At 34.0% G+C, this 20,387-nt stretch overlaps 2 protein-coding genes across 2 annotated transcripts; both read right to left on the bottom strand.

Moving 5' to 3' along the window:
• Positions 1–5,151: 5,151 nt before the first annotated feature.
• On the bottom strand, positions 5,152–5,767 carry LOC131610967 (uncharacterized). The gene has a single exon (XM_058883074.1). It carries the CDS (start codon positions 5,690–5,692, stop codon positions 5,306–5,308), a length of 387 nt encoding a protein of 128 aa, XP_058739057.1. The 5' UTR covers positions 5,693–5,767; the 3' UTR covers positions 5,152–5,305.
• A 12,202-nt stretch (positions 5,768–17,969) lies between these two features.
• LOC131613081 (uncharacterized) lies at positions 17,970–18,982 on the bottom strand. Its single transcript, XM_058884794.1, has one exon. The coding sequence runs from the start codon at positions 18,911–18,913 to the stop codon at positions 18,527–18,529; it is 387 nt and encodes a 128-aa protein (XP_058740777.1). The 5' UTR covers positions 18,914–18,982; the 3' UTR covers positions 17,970–18,526.
• Between the last annotated feature and the right edge of the window lie 1,405 nt (positions 18,983–20,387).

Raw genomic sequence — 20,387 nt, 5'->3', positions numbered from 1 at the left:
TTCTACCATTTGAGGAGTACTGGTTTGTTGCCATTATCATCTTCTTGAAACCAGATCTTCTGGCTGTACTTCTTTTCTTAATCCTTTAGCCAACATAGGAGGCAGAGGCTGTGCTTGAGTATTAGGTGAGATGGCTGCCTTTAACAATGAGACATGAAAAATTCGATGTATCTGACTACGATCTCTCAGTTTATTTGCCATTTTCCACACTCTCTCAGAATCGGAAATGGTCCATAGAACCGAGGGCTTAGCTTTTTATTCACTCTTCTATTCAAAGACTTGCAGTGGTATGGCTGTAATTTTAAGTACACCATATCTCGCTCCTTAAGCTCCAACTTTCTTCTCTTCTTGTCAGCTTGCAGTTTCATTCTATCTCTTTCTTCTCTTCTTGTCAGCTTGCAGTTTCATTCTATCACTGGCCTTCACTAAATTGTTTTTCAACTTGTCCAATAGTTGATCTCTCTCTTCAAACATCAGGTTAACATCTTCAACTGTCGAATGGATAGTAGCATGGCGAAGTAGGATGGGAGGGTCACAGGCATACAGAGCCTTGAATTGTGAGTTTAGTTGAACTGTGAAAGTTGTATTGTACCAAAATTCAGCTCAACTGGGTAGTCTTGGCTGAGAACCTGTCATACATCACATGTTTCTAAACATCGATTTATGACTTCTGTTTGTCCATCTTGCTTAGGGGGATATGCAGTATTGAGCTTCAATGCCGTGTCTCCTGGTTTGAACAATTCTGATTTATGACCAAAAACAGCCGAGGAATAGCTAATGGTCTCTATCCTGTTGCTGCTAACAGCTGTTACAATTATTAATTCCCCTTAATTCCTTTTTTTTGGTCTAACAAACACTCTTTTAATTAATGGGAGACTGTCATCTTGTTTGAGTGTATGGAGACTGAGGCGGTGACCGCATCAAAATCACATGTCTCATGATTTTCAGGGTTTTCCTCTGCTGCAATGGTTTAGAATTCTGATTGCCTTCCTCCCTCCCTTGAAACCTTCCACTATGCCATCAGTTTCTCCTACTTTGACTGCCTACTAGTTAAAAGCAACTCCATTCCAATATCAAATGGTAGTTTCTAAACATAGTATCCTCATCCCATCCTCTCCTTGGTAACGAGTTCTTGCGGTTGCATATGGATATGATCTCCAGCCCAGAATATGCCCCCATCTTGTGCTATGATGGATGCATTTCTGTAGCAGAGGAACTTATGAGAATGATTAGGATGAAACAGTTGCTTCAGGTTACAAATAGAAAGGATTGATATATAATTGGTCTACAGGTGAATTACCTCAAAAGTTGTCCCCCTTATACTGCTCTTATTAGTTATTAGTAATAGCGGTTTACATGAGGCTACCTGCATTTGTTTATAGATAAGAACCCCTACTCATATTATGTGATAAAAAAGACCTCTTTGGTGGTGGGAACACTGAACATAGTCCATAGTTGAGCAATGAATTCTCAAACTATGGCAGATCTTGCCATTTGAGGAGTACTAGTTGGTCGCCAATATTATCGTCTCGAAACCACATCTTCTGGTTGTACTTCTAATCTTAACCCTGCAGTCAACATAGGAGGCAGAGGCTGTGCTTGAGTATTTGGTGAGATGGCTGCCTTCAGTAATGAGACATAAAAAACTTGATTTATCCAACTATGATCTCTCAGTTAATATGCCATTTTCCCCACTCTCTTCAGAATTGGAAAATGTCCCATAGGATCGTAACTTAGCTTTTTATTCACTTATCTAACCAAAGACCTGCAGCTATAGAGTTGTAATTTTAAGTACACCACGTTTCCCTCCTTAAAGTCATACTTTTTTATCTTCCTGTTAGCTTGCAGTTTCATTCTATCTCATACCTTCACGAAACTGTTTCTCAACTCGTCCAATAGTTGATCTCTCTCTTCAAACTTTTGGTTAACATCTTTGAATTCCAAAAGGATAGCAGCATGGAAAAGTAGGGTAGAAGGATCACAACCATATAGAGCCTTGAATGATTGTGTTTATTTGAGCTGTGAAAGTTACTACTGCTGTGCCAAAATTCAGCCCAACTGAGGAGTTTTGGCCATTGTCTTAGCCTATCATGCATTGCAAGTATGTTTCTAAACATCAATTTAGGATTTCTATCTGTTTGAGGCTGATATGCAGTACTAAACTTCAATTCTGTGCCTGCTAGTTTAACTAATTCTGAACAAAAAATTGGTTGAGGAATAGTTGCTCTCTGTTATAGAGTCCCACATCCAATGGGATATGGTCTGGAAATATGTTTATAAGTGAGACAATCTTCACCTTACAAGCCAATTTTGTAAAGTAATGCCCAACCACAATTCTAAGTTGATATCAGAGTCTATCCAAGATCCATTGGGCCACTTGCTATCAAATTTACGCTCTCAGGCCACCTACCATATACTGTTTTGTAAGGTTGTGTTAGGTCCAACCACAATTGTAAGATGGTAAGCTGCTGTAATAACAGTCTCTATCCTATTGCTGCCGTAATAACAGTTGTTAAAATTATTAATTCCTCTCAAGCCTTTTTATTGTCTTACATACACTCTTTTAACTAATGGGCGACTATCATCTTGTTTGAGATTATGGAGACCGAGGAAATGGCCATATCAAAATCATTGTATCATGATTTTCAAGGCTTTCCTCTGCTGCAATGGTTCAGAATTCTTATTTCCTTTTCTCCCTCCCTTGAAATCTTAGACCTTGTTGAAACCATCAGTTTCTCTAACTTTTACTGCCTACTAGTTCAAAGCACCTCCTTCTCGATATCAAATGCTAATTGCTAAACACAGTATCTCAGCCTCTCCTCGGCAACGAGTTCTGATGTTGAATATGGATAATCTCTCCAGCCCAGAATAACAAGGATGAAACGATTGCTGTAGGTTACAAATAGAAAGGATTGATATGTAGTTGGACTATAGGTGCATCATTTTTAAAGTTCATTTTTAAAGTTGTTCACCTTATACTGCTCCCATAAGTAATGGCGGTTTACATGAGGCGACCTGCTCCTGCACTCGATAAGCTCTTTTTCCGATCCGGGTCTTTTATCTATAGACAAATTTCTCGATTGTTGATAGGAACCCCTAATTATATTTAAAAAAAACCTCTTTGGCAGGAGATTATAAAAACGCAAGATGATCATATCAAGTTATTCTGCTACTAGATTTCTTTGCTCGCTTTTCTTTTTATGTTTCTTGTATATCAGTTAGGGAGGGTTGGATGCACAACAACAACAACACAGCCTTATCTCACTAAATGAGGTCGGCTACATGAATCATCTTCCGCTATAATATTCTATCCACGACGATGCTTCTATCCAAATCGTTAATCTCGAATGTTTTATTTTATGTAAATTCAGATATTCACTATTGACAAGTGATCGATCACTTGAGGCTACTAGTCTTCAAGTTCTATTGATTTATTTCTATGTTAAATTTCTCACTTTTATCCTACAATCCCCCCTCCCTCTTCTTTCCCTCAAGGAAAGTGCACCTTACATTCCCCTGATAGTAATTTATCTCAAAAACTCTTTTGGTTAGATTATGTCAAAATAGATGGCTCATTAACCTTACCCACCCACTTCTTTTCTTCTTTTTCACGATGAGATTAAATCTTAATATAGACGTTGTGCTAGAGGTTACCTGTCTCGTCAAATTATATATGGAGTAAATAGTAGTCATAATAATAGGAAATTGACCTCTCGTAAGAGCAGTATATTAACATCATTATAATCATATTTTCTCCATTAACCCAAGTGTGAATGGCAAGCATAATTATACTTTCTCCATTATTATTTTTTATGGGGAGGTTGTATTAGCATTTGAAAGATTCATGTGAATGCATACTTTACCTAAAGTGTTAGTTGAAGATGATAGCTCATGAAATAACTTCAAAACGTGATTTATATTGAACCCATATATTGTATTATTAATATCATGTACCATAAAACTTGTGCACGGTTTACAGTGCACAAGTTTTATAGAGCGTTAGATTGTGTGAACTCATGGTTTTGATGGTGTACCCATCCACACCAAAATTTCCTCGATGTAAATCAAACCTCCCAAGAGCAATGCCTTCAGTTGTTGTGCAGTTGTGCGTTTCCCCTCCAGTCCTTTTTTTCAGATGGCGACCTCAATAGCACTATCTTCATCTCTCACTATCTTTCTCAATTCCTCCCTATCGTGAGACATGGAGCATTCGTGACATCCCCCTCACATTTGCAACAATGGATGTTATAATTGGCTGATGTTCATTTTGTTAGTTATTCTAAAAATATCTCATACTGATGCATGATGATGTGAGCAAGGAAGGATCACTGTTGAACACACTACATAGCATGGAAGTGGTGGGCACCATGACCAGAGGAACAGGGGAAAATCTGATGTTGATTTATGGTGGTGACTGCTGAGGGTAATGATTCACTATGGATGGTCCACCATCAAGTTTATGTGTTTGGTTAATCCAATTGTTGTCAGAAGCTGTGCATGATGCAACCAGAGTTGTCTCAAACTTTGGAGAGGCATTGTGTAAAAAGCTGAAGTTAATTTCAGTTGAGTAGTGAATTTTTTAAAGAATTATTCATATTTAACCCTAAATCAACCATCAAGTTTTTTTTTTTTTTTTTCATAGTCAAATATGAGACTTAATTACTCAAACTTAAACCCAACAAGATTCACTTTCGGTTCCCACATCATGCCGGACCGACTCCAATACTACAAAATACTACAAAAGAGTGTGACTACACATCTCATTCCAAAATTTTAAAAATTTCAATATATGAATCTTGTATATATGTGACATTTTATTCACACTGGAAATCAACACTTATTTCTCTAAACATACATACAAACACAACTTTTATATAAAAAACATGAAGTTGGATAACTTTTATCAAAGGTAGCTTCAAATAAAACTTGCTTGAACATGTATTATTTCACTGACATATCTAGACAACATGTTTTAAAACAAGTATTATCATACTTTATTTTCCATAACGCTTGTTTGGCATATTTGAATTTGTTCAACTCACTTTAAATCATCTTAACTATGTTGTTAGAATCAAAATTTAATGTAATCCAATTGTTTTTTGGTCAAGTGATTCATGGAAATTCAAAGCTAGCCTAGAAGAGAGTATATGCTGAACTTGAAGAGTGAATATTTCTTTCTAATCCTGTATTTATATCACTTCTTAGGTATTATACAACTGTACATAATACATGTTTGAAAAAGGAAAACTCTAATACCTAAGCAATATAAGAAAGAAACACAAGTATTGTAACTTGTAACATACTGCTAGATTACTTCAGGTATGCTTTTCAATACTGGTTTCCACTCTCCTAGAGAATCATCATCATTTTCTTTACACAAATCTTCATCATCCATTTCCTTTTCACCATGAGCAAGAGATAACATCTTGTCAACTGAAATCCCTCCATTATCCAACATATCTTGCAGTTTTTGCTTACTAATAACAAGCTTAATCCTAACAACACTACTCTTATGTACATCTTGAACTTCTGGATTTGCAAACCTCACCTTCTTGACACCTTTTGGTGATGCTGGTGGTGGAAGAGGTAAAACATCTTCAACTTTGATTGGTGTTTTGTATTCAAGAGCTTTGACATCGGTTTTCATGATCTTCATCATGTTAATCTGTTGCAGCACCAAGCAATTACCCATGTTTTTCTCTTTAGTGGGTTTGCTTGATAGAAAAGATGATATGGTTAATAGTTTATTTGCAAGTGAATTAGGTGCAAGTTTCGTGCAATATATAAACCACTTAGTTATTGAAAATGCCCTTGTGGTGATTGAAATATTACAAAAAGACCAAATTTTGTCTCATTTTGAAGTGTGGAATGGTTGTGAAGTGAATCTAGTTGAAGTCAATCATTCATTATGCTGGGCGGTTGTATTGTTGGGGGGAGAGTGAGTGGGTTATGGCCAAAATGTGTCATTGTCATAATAAGAGCATGTTGGATGGTGTGGGGCCCTTAAAAGCTCAAGTGGTTGACTACTTGTGTTGTGTGCACTACAAAGATTGTGTTGTGTTGACTAAGTCATATGCCACATTGATTATCTGATCCTAATTCATCTTTCCTCGAAGGGTTACATTTTTACAGAAGTAGGAGAAATATTGAATTTGTCTGTTAACTTAGTTAAAATACAATTTGAAAGACAAATTTAGACCACAAATATCATTCGATCCTTTCTTGTACATGCCTCTCTCTACCATCATTATTTTAGTATCATGCACTAAAAAAAAACCTCTTAACTACACAAAACCTTTTAAATAAAAAGCTTTTCCTCCAAAATATCCACTAAATTTTGCTACCAAAAAAATCTATCATATTCTCATCCTAAAGTTTTTTAGTGTCTTTGATATCCCCTTATCTCATCGTCTTCTACAAATAAATGACAAGCTCATCAACACCATGGGTATTCTTGACATATCTATCAAATCATAAGGGTTACAAAATATTTATTTCTAATTTAAATGCTCCCACAACATCAAGTATAATTTTATTAGATGAAAAATTGCTACATTTTCTTCCATCACCTCACCAAATTGTTAATGCACACGAGACTTAAACCTCCCATATTTAACACGGGATTGCTCTTCCCATCCTTAACAGGATGGAGAATCATCCTAATGAAGCTAAAAAATGCCCTTCTGTAATTCCATAAGCACTTCTATAGATGTACCGATTCCACACAAAAACACGTTCTAAGTAAGACGCACCGTCATTTTTTCAAAAACTAGCCGAACGTGTTTCTCCGTATTCATCCATACAATGATTTTGTTTATTACATAACTCAATGACTATTTTGGAAGTGCATTTTCAGATTTGTCAAGCAAGAAATTTAATAAAACACCACCTTTCATGTAGGCTTCACTCATGATCATACCACCAATACCACCATTTCTTCTTCAATCCCTACCAAAACCTCTTTCCACACTCAGTCAAATTTTCTATTTCAAAACAATATTTACCTTTTTTTTTTTCATATCAAAAGGAGTAAAAGAAGCTGAAAATTAAGCTAATGTACATGTATTTTCTTCCTCATTACTTGCTAGAATATGATTTTTGCTCTAAAAAATGAACGTTGCATCCAAAATTGTATTTCTGGATTGTTGTTGAATGTCATACTGAATTGTATTTCAGGATTAAGTCAATGTTGAATTTGGTGAGTTTTTAATTTTTTCCAGTTATGATTGGCCTTAGATATGGTGCACCCTAATGTTGTCCTCAAAGCTATTATATCTATGGATGTTAAACTGGTTGATGTTAAGGTAGGGTAAGCAATTTACAAATGAACATGAGTTTGCTGTTCGTGAACATATGTTTCAATGGATCCACACTGAGGCTCTCAAATTGCGTAGTAATAAGGGGGGGGGGGGGTCAGATAATGATTTTGATAGAAGACAAACATTGTGAGACTAAGACGCGAAAAAGTGGCAGATACACAAAACATATATGTAAGTTGAAACATGATGACACTGGTTCGAGGAGATGTGAGTGTTATTTTAAGTTGCGCGGGTAACTTATGGCGAATAATACATGAACATTTAATATGATTTGTGATATACATAATCATGATGTGTTTAAGTTAGACGATCATCCCAATGCAAGTTGTCTTAATCATGAAGAGAAAGAACCTGTTTCTGCCAAGACATTGAACATGATGGACACTACTACAAAAAGTTCCTTTCGTAACGCCACCGAATTTTACTTCACCATGGCCAAAAGATCCACCGTGGTAGAATCTATTCAATTAGGTGCTTTTCTTTTATTTACATTTTAAACCCACTTTTCACCATTGTTGGAACTTCCAACCGTGGTGAAAAGTGGCACATGGTCATGAGTTCGAATCCTAGTACCTACAAGTTTGTTTTTTATTTGCTTTTAAGCCACTTTTCATCACAGTTGGAAGTTCCAACAGTGGTAAAGGTGGCACTTTGGTCATGAGTTCGAATCGGTGTTGTTATTGTTCTACTATTGCATTTTTTATATTTTATCAAAAGACATACAACAATTTTTGTTTAATACAACTGTTGTTGTATGTAACACATTGTCATGAGTTCGAATCTTATTGTTGTTATTCTACTGCTGCATTTTATATATTTTATCAAAAGACATAAAACAGCTGTTATTTAATATAACCGTTGTTGTATGTAGCACGCTTATTAAGTTTCTTCAGTGTCCTTAAACAAATCTTGACCGTCTATTTATTGATTATAAACGCTCAAGACCCTAATATTAGTGATCCACGTGAAACCTAAAACTTAGACGAACTTCCAATTTAGACAAACTTCATCTTCTACCACCAAACGCCATCTTTCATTTACGACACTCTATTTCTCCACTAAACCAAACTCGAAAACATCATTTCTTTCATAAACAAAATTCGAAAATATCATTTCTTTCATTAACAAATTTCAGAACTCCATCATCTCTTCTCCAACTTGAATGAGACAAGGAAAGTATGGATTCAAGTTAGCAATCTTAGTTGTTGTTGTTGTTGTTGATCTTTTTGTTGTTGTTATTCTTGTTGTTGTTGTTGTTGTTATTATTGTTGTTCTTATTGTTCTTGTTGTTGTGGTTGTTTTTGTTGTTGTTCTTCATGTTGTTGTTGTTGTTGTTGTTGTTCTTCTTCTTCTTCTTGTTGTTGTTGTTGTTCTACTGCTGCATTTATTAATTTTATTAAAAGACATACAACAACAATTTTAATATAACCGTGGTTATATGTAGCACGCTATCCAATTTACTGCCATGAGTAACATACTGTGATTGTAAATAATCCACTTACAACCACTCACTACCTAAAAATGATTGTTCAACCGTTATTATAGGCCTTTCACGACCGTTGTTATATGTGTTTTTTTTGTAGTAGTGCAGTTGAAAAAACATACTTACAACTTTGAAATGGAACATACCTCAAAATGTCTCAAATATTAAGGCGATAAGAGGTCCAAGAACTGAAATGCACAACTGTTAAAGATTTTGGATTATGACCATTATGTATCTAAGTATAAAGTGTGTGAGGATGTAGAAATTATTTGAGATATATTTTGGAATCATCCTGATTCCATCAAGTTGTTCTACAGATTTCCACTGTACTCATTATTGATTCTACATATAAGACCAATAAGTACAAGCTTCCACATTTGGAAATTGTTAGTGTTACTTCTACGAAGATAACTTTTTCAGTTGGGTTGCATTATTGGAAGTGAAAAAGAGGATAATGATACTCGGGATTTAGAAGTGTGTCAGGCTATGTTGAAGGACCAAAAAAATATGTCAAATGTCATTGTCACCGATCGCGATACCACAATGATGAATTTGATTGCAAAGGTATTTCCTACATATTATGCATTACTTTTTAGGTATCACATAACAATAAATGTGAGAATAGTAGACTTTTATGCTTGCAGGAGGGACCAAACGTATTAAGGATGAAGATGGGAAAATGATTAAAGCTTGTGTGATATTGGAATGCACAATAAATGCCTGCAATTTTATAGTAAAATTTTCTACGGAAGAGTTATATGTTCTTGGATCGATCAACTAAAATACTTTAGAAATACAACAACTAACATAGTTGAATCTGCTAATGCTATATTACATAATTGGTTAGGAAATAGTAAAGGTAATTTGTATAGAGATTGAGATACCGTGAACCAAATGATCCAAAATCAGCATAACGAGATGCAAACATCATTTGGTTGCAACATTATAATATTCGAACACAGATTCAGAGACAACAATCTTTATTCACAGTTAATGTATAATATATCTTAATCGAGGATGAATTTTATTTATCACAATGTCAAACAAACAGAGAAAGTAGGTTCAAATGACTCAAAATGTGGTTGTGTACTTAAGAAGACATATCGTCTTCCATGTTCTCGTTTAATTTCAAAGAAGAAAATGGATAGACCCATACAAATGGATGAGGTTTACATGTATTGGAGAAGGATCTGATTTGATGATGATGACGATGATGATGATGTGATGAAGGATAGTAAATTGAACATATCTATCGTGACTGAATGGGAAGTGACTCAAGAGAGATTTTTTGTAAGCTGACGACATCATTAAATTGCACATCTAAGAGCAAATGAGGAAGATTGCATATCTTGAAGCCACATATTTGAAACCACCCTCATAATCAATAAAAACAAAGGGTGCTCCTAAGAAGATCAATCCAACACAGAGTGAGAATTCAACGACGTGGTCTCATTCTATTTCAAATATGTTGACACATATTTTCTAGATTTTTCAACTTCAAAATCTAAAAAAAAAGTGTTTTCAAAGGTGCTCGCATTAGCAAACCATCTCCTTCACCACCTTTACCAAAAACGATACACATTGAAGAGATGTCGATTTTAATGCACAATACATTGAGCAAAGTGTAGATATTAAGGGTTATGGTAAGTGTAGTTATCACATTGTTTCATATTTGTTTGGTAAAAAAGAGGAGAATAATACACTTACTCATCAACAACTTATCAGAGTTGAAGATGCCTAAGGTATCATACACAACACTATACAAGGAAAAAAACATTTCAATACAATTCATGCATGTCTTATTCCTTGTGTTAGCGGTTTGACACCAGAGGAAAAATGGACATGCGTTCCTGAGATGAGTCATCTTATAGCAAATGCATATAATAGGGTGTGTATTAATATGACAAGATATGGCTACTCGAAATTTTTTTTTCACTTCGGAGTGGTGCACCTCAAAATCCAACCAGACACATTATTGTATTGGGAGACTTTCAAAATCACTACATTTTTTCTAGTTTATTTGAAAATCGGGATGTCCTATACGACATACATCATCGAAGTGGAAAACTCATTCAATAAAGAAAGCTGAAATCAGACCACATAAATTTTTGGATAGGATAGAAGAATTCACCAAGTTGAGCGAGATTGAAAAAGAATCAAATAAGAAAAAGTCAAATGCGGAACAACCCACAAATATAGATATAGGTGGTGGCACGTATTATGATACATTTTAGTTTTATCTAACAATTTATTTAAGTGGTGACTTGTTTTCTATATGTAACGTTGGATTGATATTAACGATGTAAACTGGAAACATTTTGATACATTTAATATAATCTATTTTTCTAAATTTTTGTGTTTCATAACAGTTGCTATTTCCATATCAGGATTTGTTACTATGAGAGATAAATTTAGAAATGTACTTCCAGACGCACCATGTTTTCTAAAAAATTCTAATAAGGGTTAATTCATAACTACATTTTTGTATTCACCCTAATTTACTAAACGTAACAAGGTTAATCCCGAAGTACATCACCTGAATATCCACTGAGATAAGATTGGATTTTTAAGGCCCATATTTATCTAAAATTTGTATAGACATGGGTATCCTTCACGTTGTTAGCAAAATCACACACATAGTCTCAATATTTATATCTCACTTTTGTCTACTTCAACGACCAAATGCCTCTCTTGAATTTAGGTTCATAGAGATTACCTTTCTTGTCGATCTAAAATCTACACTAGAGAATCTGTTACACTACCTTGGCAATCAAAGAGTTGTGAAGCTCTATTATCGTTCACCCTTCGATTGACAAAAAAAAAGATACAACTCAACAAGTTTAAGCTAAAGATGAATGAAGATTTAACTGTTATGTGGAGTACATTTCACCAATACAAAATAAAAGGTCTGATCGAGGTGGATGCAAAGATTGCGAGATCAACATAATATAATCTAAAGATGTTGAAATTTTCTCAACCATCTATTAATGATGAAAGATAATGTTAGATTTACGTTTACGATTATCTATGTAATACTAAATTTTTAATGTATGTCATAACAATGTTTGATGTTAATTTATATTGTTATTCCCATTATGCATATGTTTCTGGTATTCCAATCACAACAATTTCCATATATACAGTTTCAAACTTATTATGCGATTTTGGTGCGTCCGAAGATGTATCTCCATTTTTTAGAGGCATTTTTGTATTCTCACAAAAGTGTGTGAGCACTACTAAGGATGCAATAAGAAATTCCCTTCAACACACATGAACTAACTCAAATCACATCTACACATGAGACCCAAACAACCTATCCCACCCCTAAACAAAATCAAGTTTCAATGGCCAAAAACACACTTTATGCTACCTCTCAAAATCCATCATCATCTACCTCTTCACCAACACCTACATCTTCTACTATCTCAAATCAATCTATTGATCAAAATCTTACCCCTACAATCAAAACAATTTCATCAAAAATCTCACCTCATTATTCTCAAATGGTCACCCAAATACAACATAGAATTTTTAAACCTCGTACCCTATTCAACAATCATAATTTCACACCCAATTCCGCCTCTCTTTAACCTACCAATCCAATTAATACATTAAATGACCGTAACTAAAAAACGATCACGCGGAAGAATATATTCTCTTATTGAAAATGAAAAGAAATATGATATCTTTTTTGAACGATATAAAACTCGTCTCGTAGGTAATGATGCTAATAAAAAAATTGGTGTAGTTTGTGGTGAAACTTTCAACCCAAAAAAAAAAAAATTCAGAAACACCTAATTTTAATTCAATAGTTTTTTTAAAGACTACTTTATAATTATATCTCGTTATCATTATAAAAAAAAAATAAATGCATAAAGCAATGCTTTGCTAATCTGACTACTGTTTAGTCTTTTGTATATGAGTTTGTTTTTTCACTCTTTAGATTACCTCATGGAATCCTCATTTTAAATATGAAATTTAATCAATATGCTCTCTTTATCTTCTTTAGTGAAAGGTGATAATGAATGGCTCCTATTGGATGTGGTGTGATTTTTCCAAAAGATAGTTTGGCATTATGTCGTTATATAGGCCAGTGGTGGTCCGGTTGAGAAAAATATGAAACAAGTTAATTTAGTCATCACCAAGGTTTAAAAAGATGCAATTGGGTAGAGTGCAAATTGTATTTTAACACTTAAAAAGGTTGATGGCAAAACAACAATTTATAAAACCTGGATTGAAGCTTAGCTATTGGTAGCTCTTGAGAGTAAAAAGCACTCCCTCCGTTTTTTATTATAAGTCGTTTTAGAAAAAAAAATTGTATTTAAATATAAGTCGCTTTACAATTCCAATGAATAATTAATGCTACTTTTCCTATTATATCCTTAAATATTTATTATTCTCTCTCCTTTCAATTATATAAATTTATCTTCCATATGTCATTAATGAAGGATAATTTTGTAAAAACCTTCATAATTTCTCATTTTCATACAACAATTATTATTTTTCTTAAACTGTGTGAAAAGTCTAAAACGACTTATAATAAAAAACGGAGGGAGTATATTATATATTTAATGAAAGGGAAATGCTAACGAGTGCCCCAAGGGCACTGGTTAAGGATTTAAAAAGGTATGTTTAGATTATTAAAGACTTGTATTCAATATAATGAAAATGGAAATAATTGACTTTTCTAAGAAATAAAAGGTATGTTTTCTTAAAACTACTTGTATTCAATGCATTGTAAACTAAAATATTTTATTTATTTATAGAATACTTTTATTTTTGGAATCCTTAACCAGTGTCTCTGGGGCACTCGTTAGCATGACCCTGAAAGGGAAATGCAAAGAAGACAAAATAATTATTGGAGGAGTACTTGGAGAAAAGAAAGGCCTTAGTGGTGGCTGATGTTATCAATACGCATGTTTTGTGCTAGCTTTGGAATTTAATTAATGAAACTTCTTGCATAGTTAATTTTAGTGGAGTTAGGAAACACACAATTAAGCAATGGAATAGTCCATTGCACAAAACAGAGATAATGCATCTGTCTTTCTAGTTATATAGTTATTACTCTTGTTCCATCATTAGAACAAGCAAATTTTTCATCCACTAATTCATTTCTTTTAATGAATATTCTTGTATGGTTACAAGCTAAAATATTAATTTCTTAGATATATTAACAAAGAGATTAATTGTAATACAATGTCTTTCTAAAATTTTTTTTACACAGTCAATGCATCACAATCATTCAGAAATATGACTGTCACAATTAAATGATAGTATAAAATTGTTTTACTTTGTCGGTGTATACCAATTAAATTTATTAACAAAATATTAATTTTACTTTTTATGTTTAGAGAGTTAGATCGAATTACTATTAAACATTTTGTGAGAATTGGATCGAACTCTAGTGTGTCGAAGGGTAGCTTCTGGTTTGACAGAGATTGTGTCGAACACCTACATATTATAGTCGAAGTGTGTTCTAGTATGTGGGTGTTGAAATGCTAGGGTTGTTAGTATTTCGAATTGGGTCTGTTTGTTATGTCCGATTATTTAAGTTAGCTTGTACCCTAAGTAGGCTTGTAATGAGTATTTGTGAAAAAGCTCATTAGTTTAATATATTAGTTTTTATTATAAATAACATACTAGTCTCTCATCATTGCATACTGCAAATCCTAATTTAGGGGGAGATGGTTATTTGTTATTCTTGTAACACTTGTAATCTTGTTTGAAGAGAAAGTAAAAGAATAGCAGTTATAACCAATCCTTGTTGTTCTGCTTGTCTTCCATAATTTTCCATTATACTTTGTTCTTGACATCGTTTTTCACACCACATTTAATCAAAAAAATTAATATTTCTTTTTAGTATAGGTAAGACTAGTATCCTTACTCTTGTGACTATGGAAGATTTGATTTGATTCTTTTTTGTAGTTCTACTTTGTCGTATGTTTTATATTTAATATAGTTTGATAAATATTTTAATCCTTCTTTGATTTGTAGATGCATATTGACTAGTGTTGGGTTAAAGAAGGTGATTTAGGTAGATGTTGTTTCGAAAATAACATATCTGATAAACAGATGTCCTTCGACTGTGCTAGATATGAAGACACCTAAAGAAGTTTGGTCGGGACATTCACCATATCTTGACAAACTTAGAGTATTTGGTTGCACAGCCTATGCTTACATTAGGCAAGACAAAGTCGAACCTAGAAATCTGAGATGCATGTTCATGGGATACCTTGAAGGAGTCAAAGCTTATAGGGTATGGTGCCTAGAGTCAGGTCAAAATAGTTGTATCCCTAGTCGAGATGTAGTTTTCAATGAAGCTGAAATGACTTTCAAGAAAACTCACGACGTTGGTCGAAACGCAGAAATGTCTGAAGAGTTGGAACAGGGAGAGATTCTTGTTAAGGTGGAGCATGTCGATGCTAAATTGTATATCCCAGATGAAGTCAAAGAAGAACCACAAGATGCTGAAGATACCGAGGAAGATGAGGAAACTATTGATGATTACCTGTTAGCAAGAGATAGGCCGAGAAGAGTCATCAAACCACCTCAGAGACTTGGGTATGAAGATCTCATACCTTATGGTTTAATATCTGCAAGTGAGGTTCTAGATGAAGAACCTAAAGACTATAAGGAAGTTATAAGGAGTCGAAATAAGACTGAATGGCTGAAAGCCATGAATGATGAGATGAAATCTCTTCATGATATTAACACATGGAAGCTGATCGAGAAATCTAAAGGGGTCAGGTTAATTAGCTGTAAGTGGATTTTCAAGATTAAGGAAGGAATTGAAGGAGCGATGTCAAAAAGATACAAGACAACATTGGTCGTAAGGAGGTTACTAAAAAAGAAGGTGTTGATTCCAATAATGTGTTCTCACCTATTGTAAAGCATATCTCCATCAGAATGTTGTTAGTTATGGTGGCGAAGTTCGACCTAGAACTTGAACAGATGGATGTGAAGACTTTCTTCTTGTATGAAGATCTAGATGAAAAAATCCTAATGAAGCAACTTGAAGGGTATACAGAAAAAGGGAAAGGAAGATCATGTGTGCAAATTGAATATATCTTTCATGAACTAAAACACTCTCCTCGACAATGGAATACAAGATTTGATAAGTTAATGGCACACATAGGTTTCATTAGAAGTCAGTTCGACCACCATGTTTACTTCAAATTTTGACATGGAAATTCATTTGTTATTTTGTTGCTTTATGTGGATGATATTCTCATAGCAAGCAACAATATCGAGGATGTGATGAAGCTGAAGGTTGAACTCAAAAAGGAGTTCGACATGAATCTGGGACTTGCATCCAGGATTCTTGAGATTAACATCCGAAGAGATAGAAAACAGTTGAGATTATGCTTATCTCAAGAGACACACCTGAAGAAGATTCTCAACAAATTTGGTATGTCGAATTCAAAGCATGTTGTGACACTAACAAATCCTCAGTTCAAGCTAAGTATAAATCAGTGTCCCAGTACCGAGGTTGAAAGAGCTTATATATATGAATATCATCCCATATGCTAACATAGTAGGTTCTTTGATGTTTGCAATGGTTTGTACTAGACCCGACATAACATATGCAGCAAGTCTTGTAAGCAGGTACATGGTGAATCCTGGAAAGGCTCAATGGCAAGCATTGAAGTGAATTCCAAGGTACATAAATGGGTCTCTAAACAGAGTCCTAATTTCTGGTGGAGCATGTGGTGAAGATAGTAAAACAGTAATCAAAGGGTATGTCGACTCTGATTATGCAAGTTGTATGGATTCTAGGAAATCTATTTCTGGATATGTGTTCACTATGTTTGGGACAACAACCAGTTGGAAAGTAACACTTCATAAGGTTGTTGCCTTATCAACCACTGAAGAAGAATATATTTTCCTCAGTGAAGTTGTGAAAGAAGAATTGTGACTTGAAGGTATTGTTAAAGAGCTGAAACTTCAAGGTCGAGTTATCACTGTTAAATGTGATATTCAAAGTGCAATACACCTGTAGAAAAATTTAGCCTATCATGAGCGGATCAAGCACATTGATGTAAGGCTGCATTTCTTCAGAGGGGTAATCGAGCGTGGAGAAGTCCAAATGCTAAAGATTTCTAAAGATCATAATGTTGCTGATATGAGCACCAATACCTTGCGCAATTGCAGTTGATAAAGCTGCAAGAAGAAAGCTAGTTTGTTCCCTTGATGTTATAGAGTTTGTTCCAAGGTGGAGAATTGTGAGATATTGGATCAAACTCTAGTATGATCGAATGGTAGCTTCTTGGTTCAACAATTCGACAAAATCATAGCATGTCGTCGAAGTCTATTCTCATGTTGTACTCGAAGTATACTAGGATTGTTAACATATCGAATTGAGCCTGTTTGTTAAGCCTAATTGTTTAAGTTAGTTTGTTCCCTAAGTTAGCTTGTGTAATAGGTATGTGTGTAGAAGCTCATTAGTTTAGTGTGTTAGTTTTATTATGAATAGCATATTAGTCTCTCATCATTGCATACTATAAATTCTAATTAGGGTGAGAAGGTTATTTGTTATTTTGTAACACTTGTAATCTTGTTTCAAAGAGAAAGTAAAGAATAACCGTTTATAGCCAATTTCATTGTGTTCTTGCTTGCTTCCCTCTTTCCTACCCTTGTGGGTTTCTTACCAAGAAAATAAACCTATTATGCTTTGTTCTTGGCATTAATTTCACAATAAATTGGTGTGGTGAGCGTTGAGAAGAATTATGTCAACAAAGTATGAGATTGAAGCACAATCATGGTCGAGGCTTGAATTTTCTTAAGTCTTCTAACCTGCAAATCCTAGTATAACTTGAATGAGGATGTTAAAACTATGATGACATGACTTAGAAGTATGAAGATTTGTGGAAGTATAAATATTCAACTCTACAAAATCAACTAGTAGGGTGAGGATTACCCCCACTTATAAGCTCATTGAATCTTAAACGAGGCTGTCATATCATGTTAGGAAATATGATTATGCCTAACTCAACCCTATAAAATCGGCTAGTAAGGCGAAAATCGCCCCTACTTTTGAACACATGTTCAGGTCATATATTGTCCGATGTGAGACTCATAACTAATAGAAAATGTGCTATAAGAATCAAAATTTAATGTGATACGAGTGTTTTTCGGCCGGCCAATTGATTCACGCAAAATACAAATGTTAGCCTAGAAAAGAATATATGCTGAACTTGAAGTCAGAATATTTCTTTGGTATCCTCTATTTATATCATGGTTTTAAATTGCGATCCACAATCGCAATTGCAGCCGCAATATTGCTGATGCGCGCACGTGGTAGTCTCCGCATCAGGCCGCAATTGCGTTGTGATTTGAAATCACACATCCGACAACACTAAAATTCGCATCAAACACTTTCACCCATGTTTCTTAACATATTTTCATCATAACTCAACATTTGAGAACCCAAAAAACTCAATTTACATGTGATTTGTAATGTAAAATATTAACTTTAAGAGTTTTTTAATGGTGTTTTTCAAATATCTTCCGATCAAAATTCACGCCGCAACGGCCGCAATGCGCATCGCAGCAATTGCATTGGCCGCAACAGCAACTCCCGCAACCGCATCCGCGACCGCAATTTAAAACCATGATTATTACTTCTTTTATTACACTATTGTATAGTACATATTAGAAAAAGGAAAACTCTAACACTTAAACAGTATAAGAAAGAAACAAAAATATTGTAACTTGAAGCCTACTGCTAGATTACTTCAGGTATGCTTTTCAATACCGGTTTCCATTCTCCTAGAGAATCATCATTATTTTCTTTACACAAATCTTCACCATCCACTCCCTTTTCACCATGAACAAGAGATAACATCTTGTCAACTGAAATCCCTCCATTATCCAACATATCTTGCAGTTTTTGCTTACTAATAACAAGCTTAATCCTAACCACACTACTTTTATGTACATCTTGAACTTCTGGATTTGCAAACCTCACCTTCTTGACCCCTTTTGGTGATGCTGGAGGTGGAAGTGGCAAAACCTCTTCAACTTTGATTGGTACTTTGAATTCAAGAACTTTCCTATCAGTTTTTATGATCTTCATCATATTAATTTGTTGCAGCACCAAGCAATTTCCCATGTTTTTTTTCTTTAGTGGGTTTGCTTGATAGAAAAGATAATATGGTTAATAGTTTATTTGTAAATGAATTAGGTGCAAGTTTTGTGCAATATATAAACCACTTGGTTATTGAAAGTACCCTTGTGGTATTTTTAAATATTACAAAAAGACCTAATTTTTTGTCTTATTTTGAAGTGTGGAATGGTTGTGAAGTGAATCAAGTTGGAGTCAATATGTCACTATCCTGGGCGGTTGTAAATGTTGAGAGAGTGAGTGGGTTATGGCCTGAATGTATCATTGTCATAATAAGAGCATGTTGGATGGTGTGGGCCCCTCAAAAGCTCAAGTGTTTGACTACTTGTGTTGTGTGCACTACAAAGATTTTGTTGTGTTGACCAAGTAATATGCCACATTGATTATCTGATTCCTAATCCATCTTTTCCATAAGGGATACATTTTTATAGAAGTAGGAGTAATATTGAATTTGATCTCTAGAAAGGGCAACTTTGTGTTATCTTTTTAGCCTTTTAAAGCTTTTATAAAAACATTTATGAGATCTATTTTAAAGTGCTATTATATAACTTTTATGAGATTTTTTCAATATTCATCCCTAAAAGCAATATAAGATGATAAATTTAGAAACTCCTCTATTTTTAATTTGATATGTTTCTTGGACCACTTTATAGTTATATCTTGGTCCCGGTTTAAGACAAGAGTAGGTGGTGTACAAGGTATATTTCTTTTTGTTGATTGATGCATTTGTGCTATTGAATGCATAAAGCAATGCTTTGCTTTTTTGACTACTGTTTAGTTTTTGTATATGAGTTTGTTTTGTACTCTTTAGATTACCTCATGGAATCCTCATTTTAAATACTAAATTCAAGCAATACCCTCTCTTTATCTTCTTTAATGAAAGAAGATAATGAATGACCCTATTAAGTATTAGAGTCATATTTGACAAGATAATGAATGACCCTATTAAGTATTAGAGTCATTGTTGATTTTGATTTAGTGTATCACTGACAACCGTATCACTGACAACCGCATATGATCTAAAATTTATTTGTGAATAAATAGAGATTTTATAAAATATTTATCACATTTAAATTATAATTATATAAGATTTTCATTTGCTTTGTAATGATTAAACTCAAGACCGACCCAATTAATTTTGAAACTATGTTTTAATTTAAAAAATAAATTTAAAAAGTATAGTTTATACCAATTTTTGTTTTTAAAAACAGTATAAAATCATAGATTTTAAAACTAAATTATAATTTTACAAATAAAGAAGTGTAAAATAGATTTTTAAAATAAATTATAATTTTATATGTATTTTTAAAAAGAGGCATAAAATATATTAATTTAGTGATTAAAAAAAATCATTAGGCTCTTCAAGATTTGGAGCCAGTGCGATAGCACAACCTGCATCTGCACTAAGTTGGCTCTGGTTAAATTGCAACTAATTTACAAGCAGGCCTGACCCAATCAAGCA

Source organism: Vicia villosa, linkage group LG6, assembly GCF_029867415.1.
Source record: "Vicia villosa cultivar HV-30 ecotype Madison, WI linkage group LG6, Vvil1.0, whole genome shotgun sequence".
Lineage (NCBI taxonomy): Eukaryota > Viridiplantae > Streptophyta > Magnoliopsida > Fabales > Fabaceae > Vicia > Vicia villosa.
The sequence above is the reverse complement of the archived record's forward strand: the minus strand, read 5'-3'. Positions and strand labels throughout refer to the sequence as shown.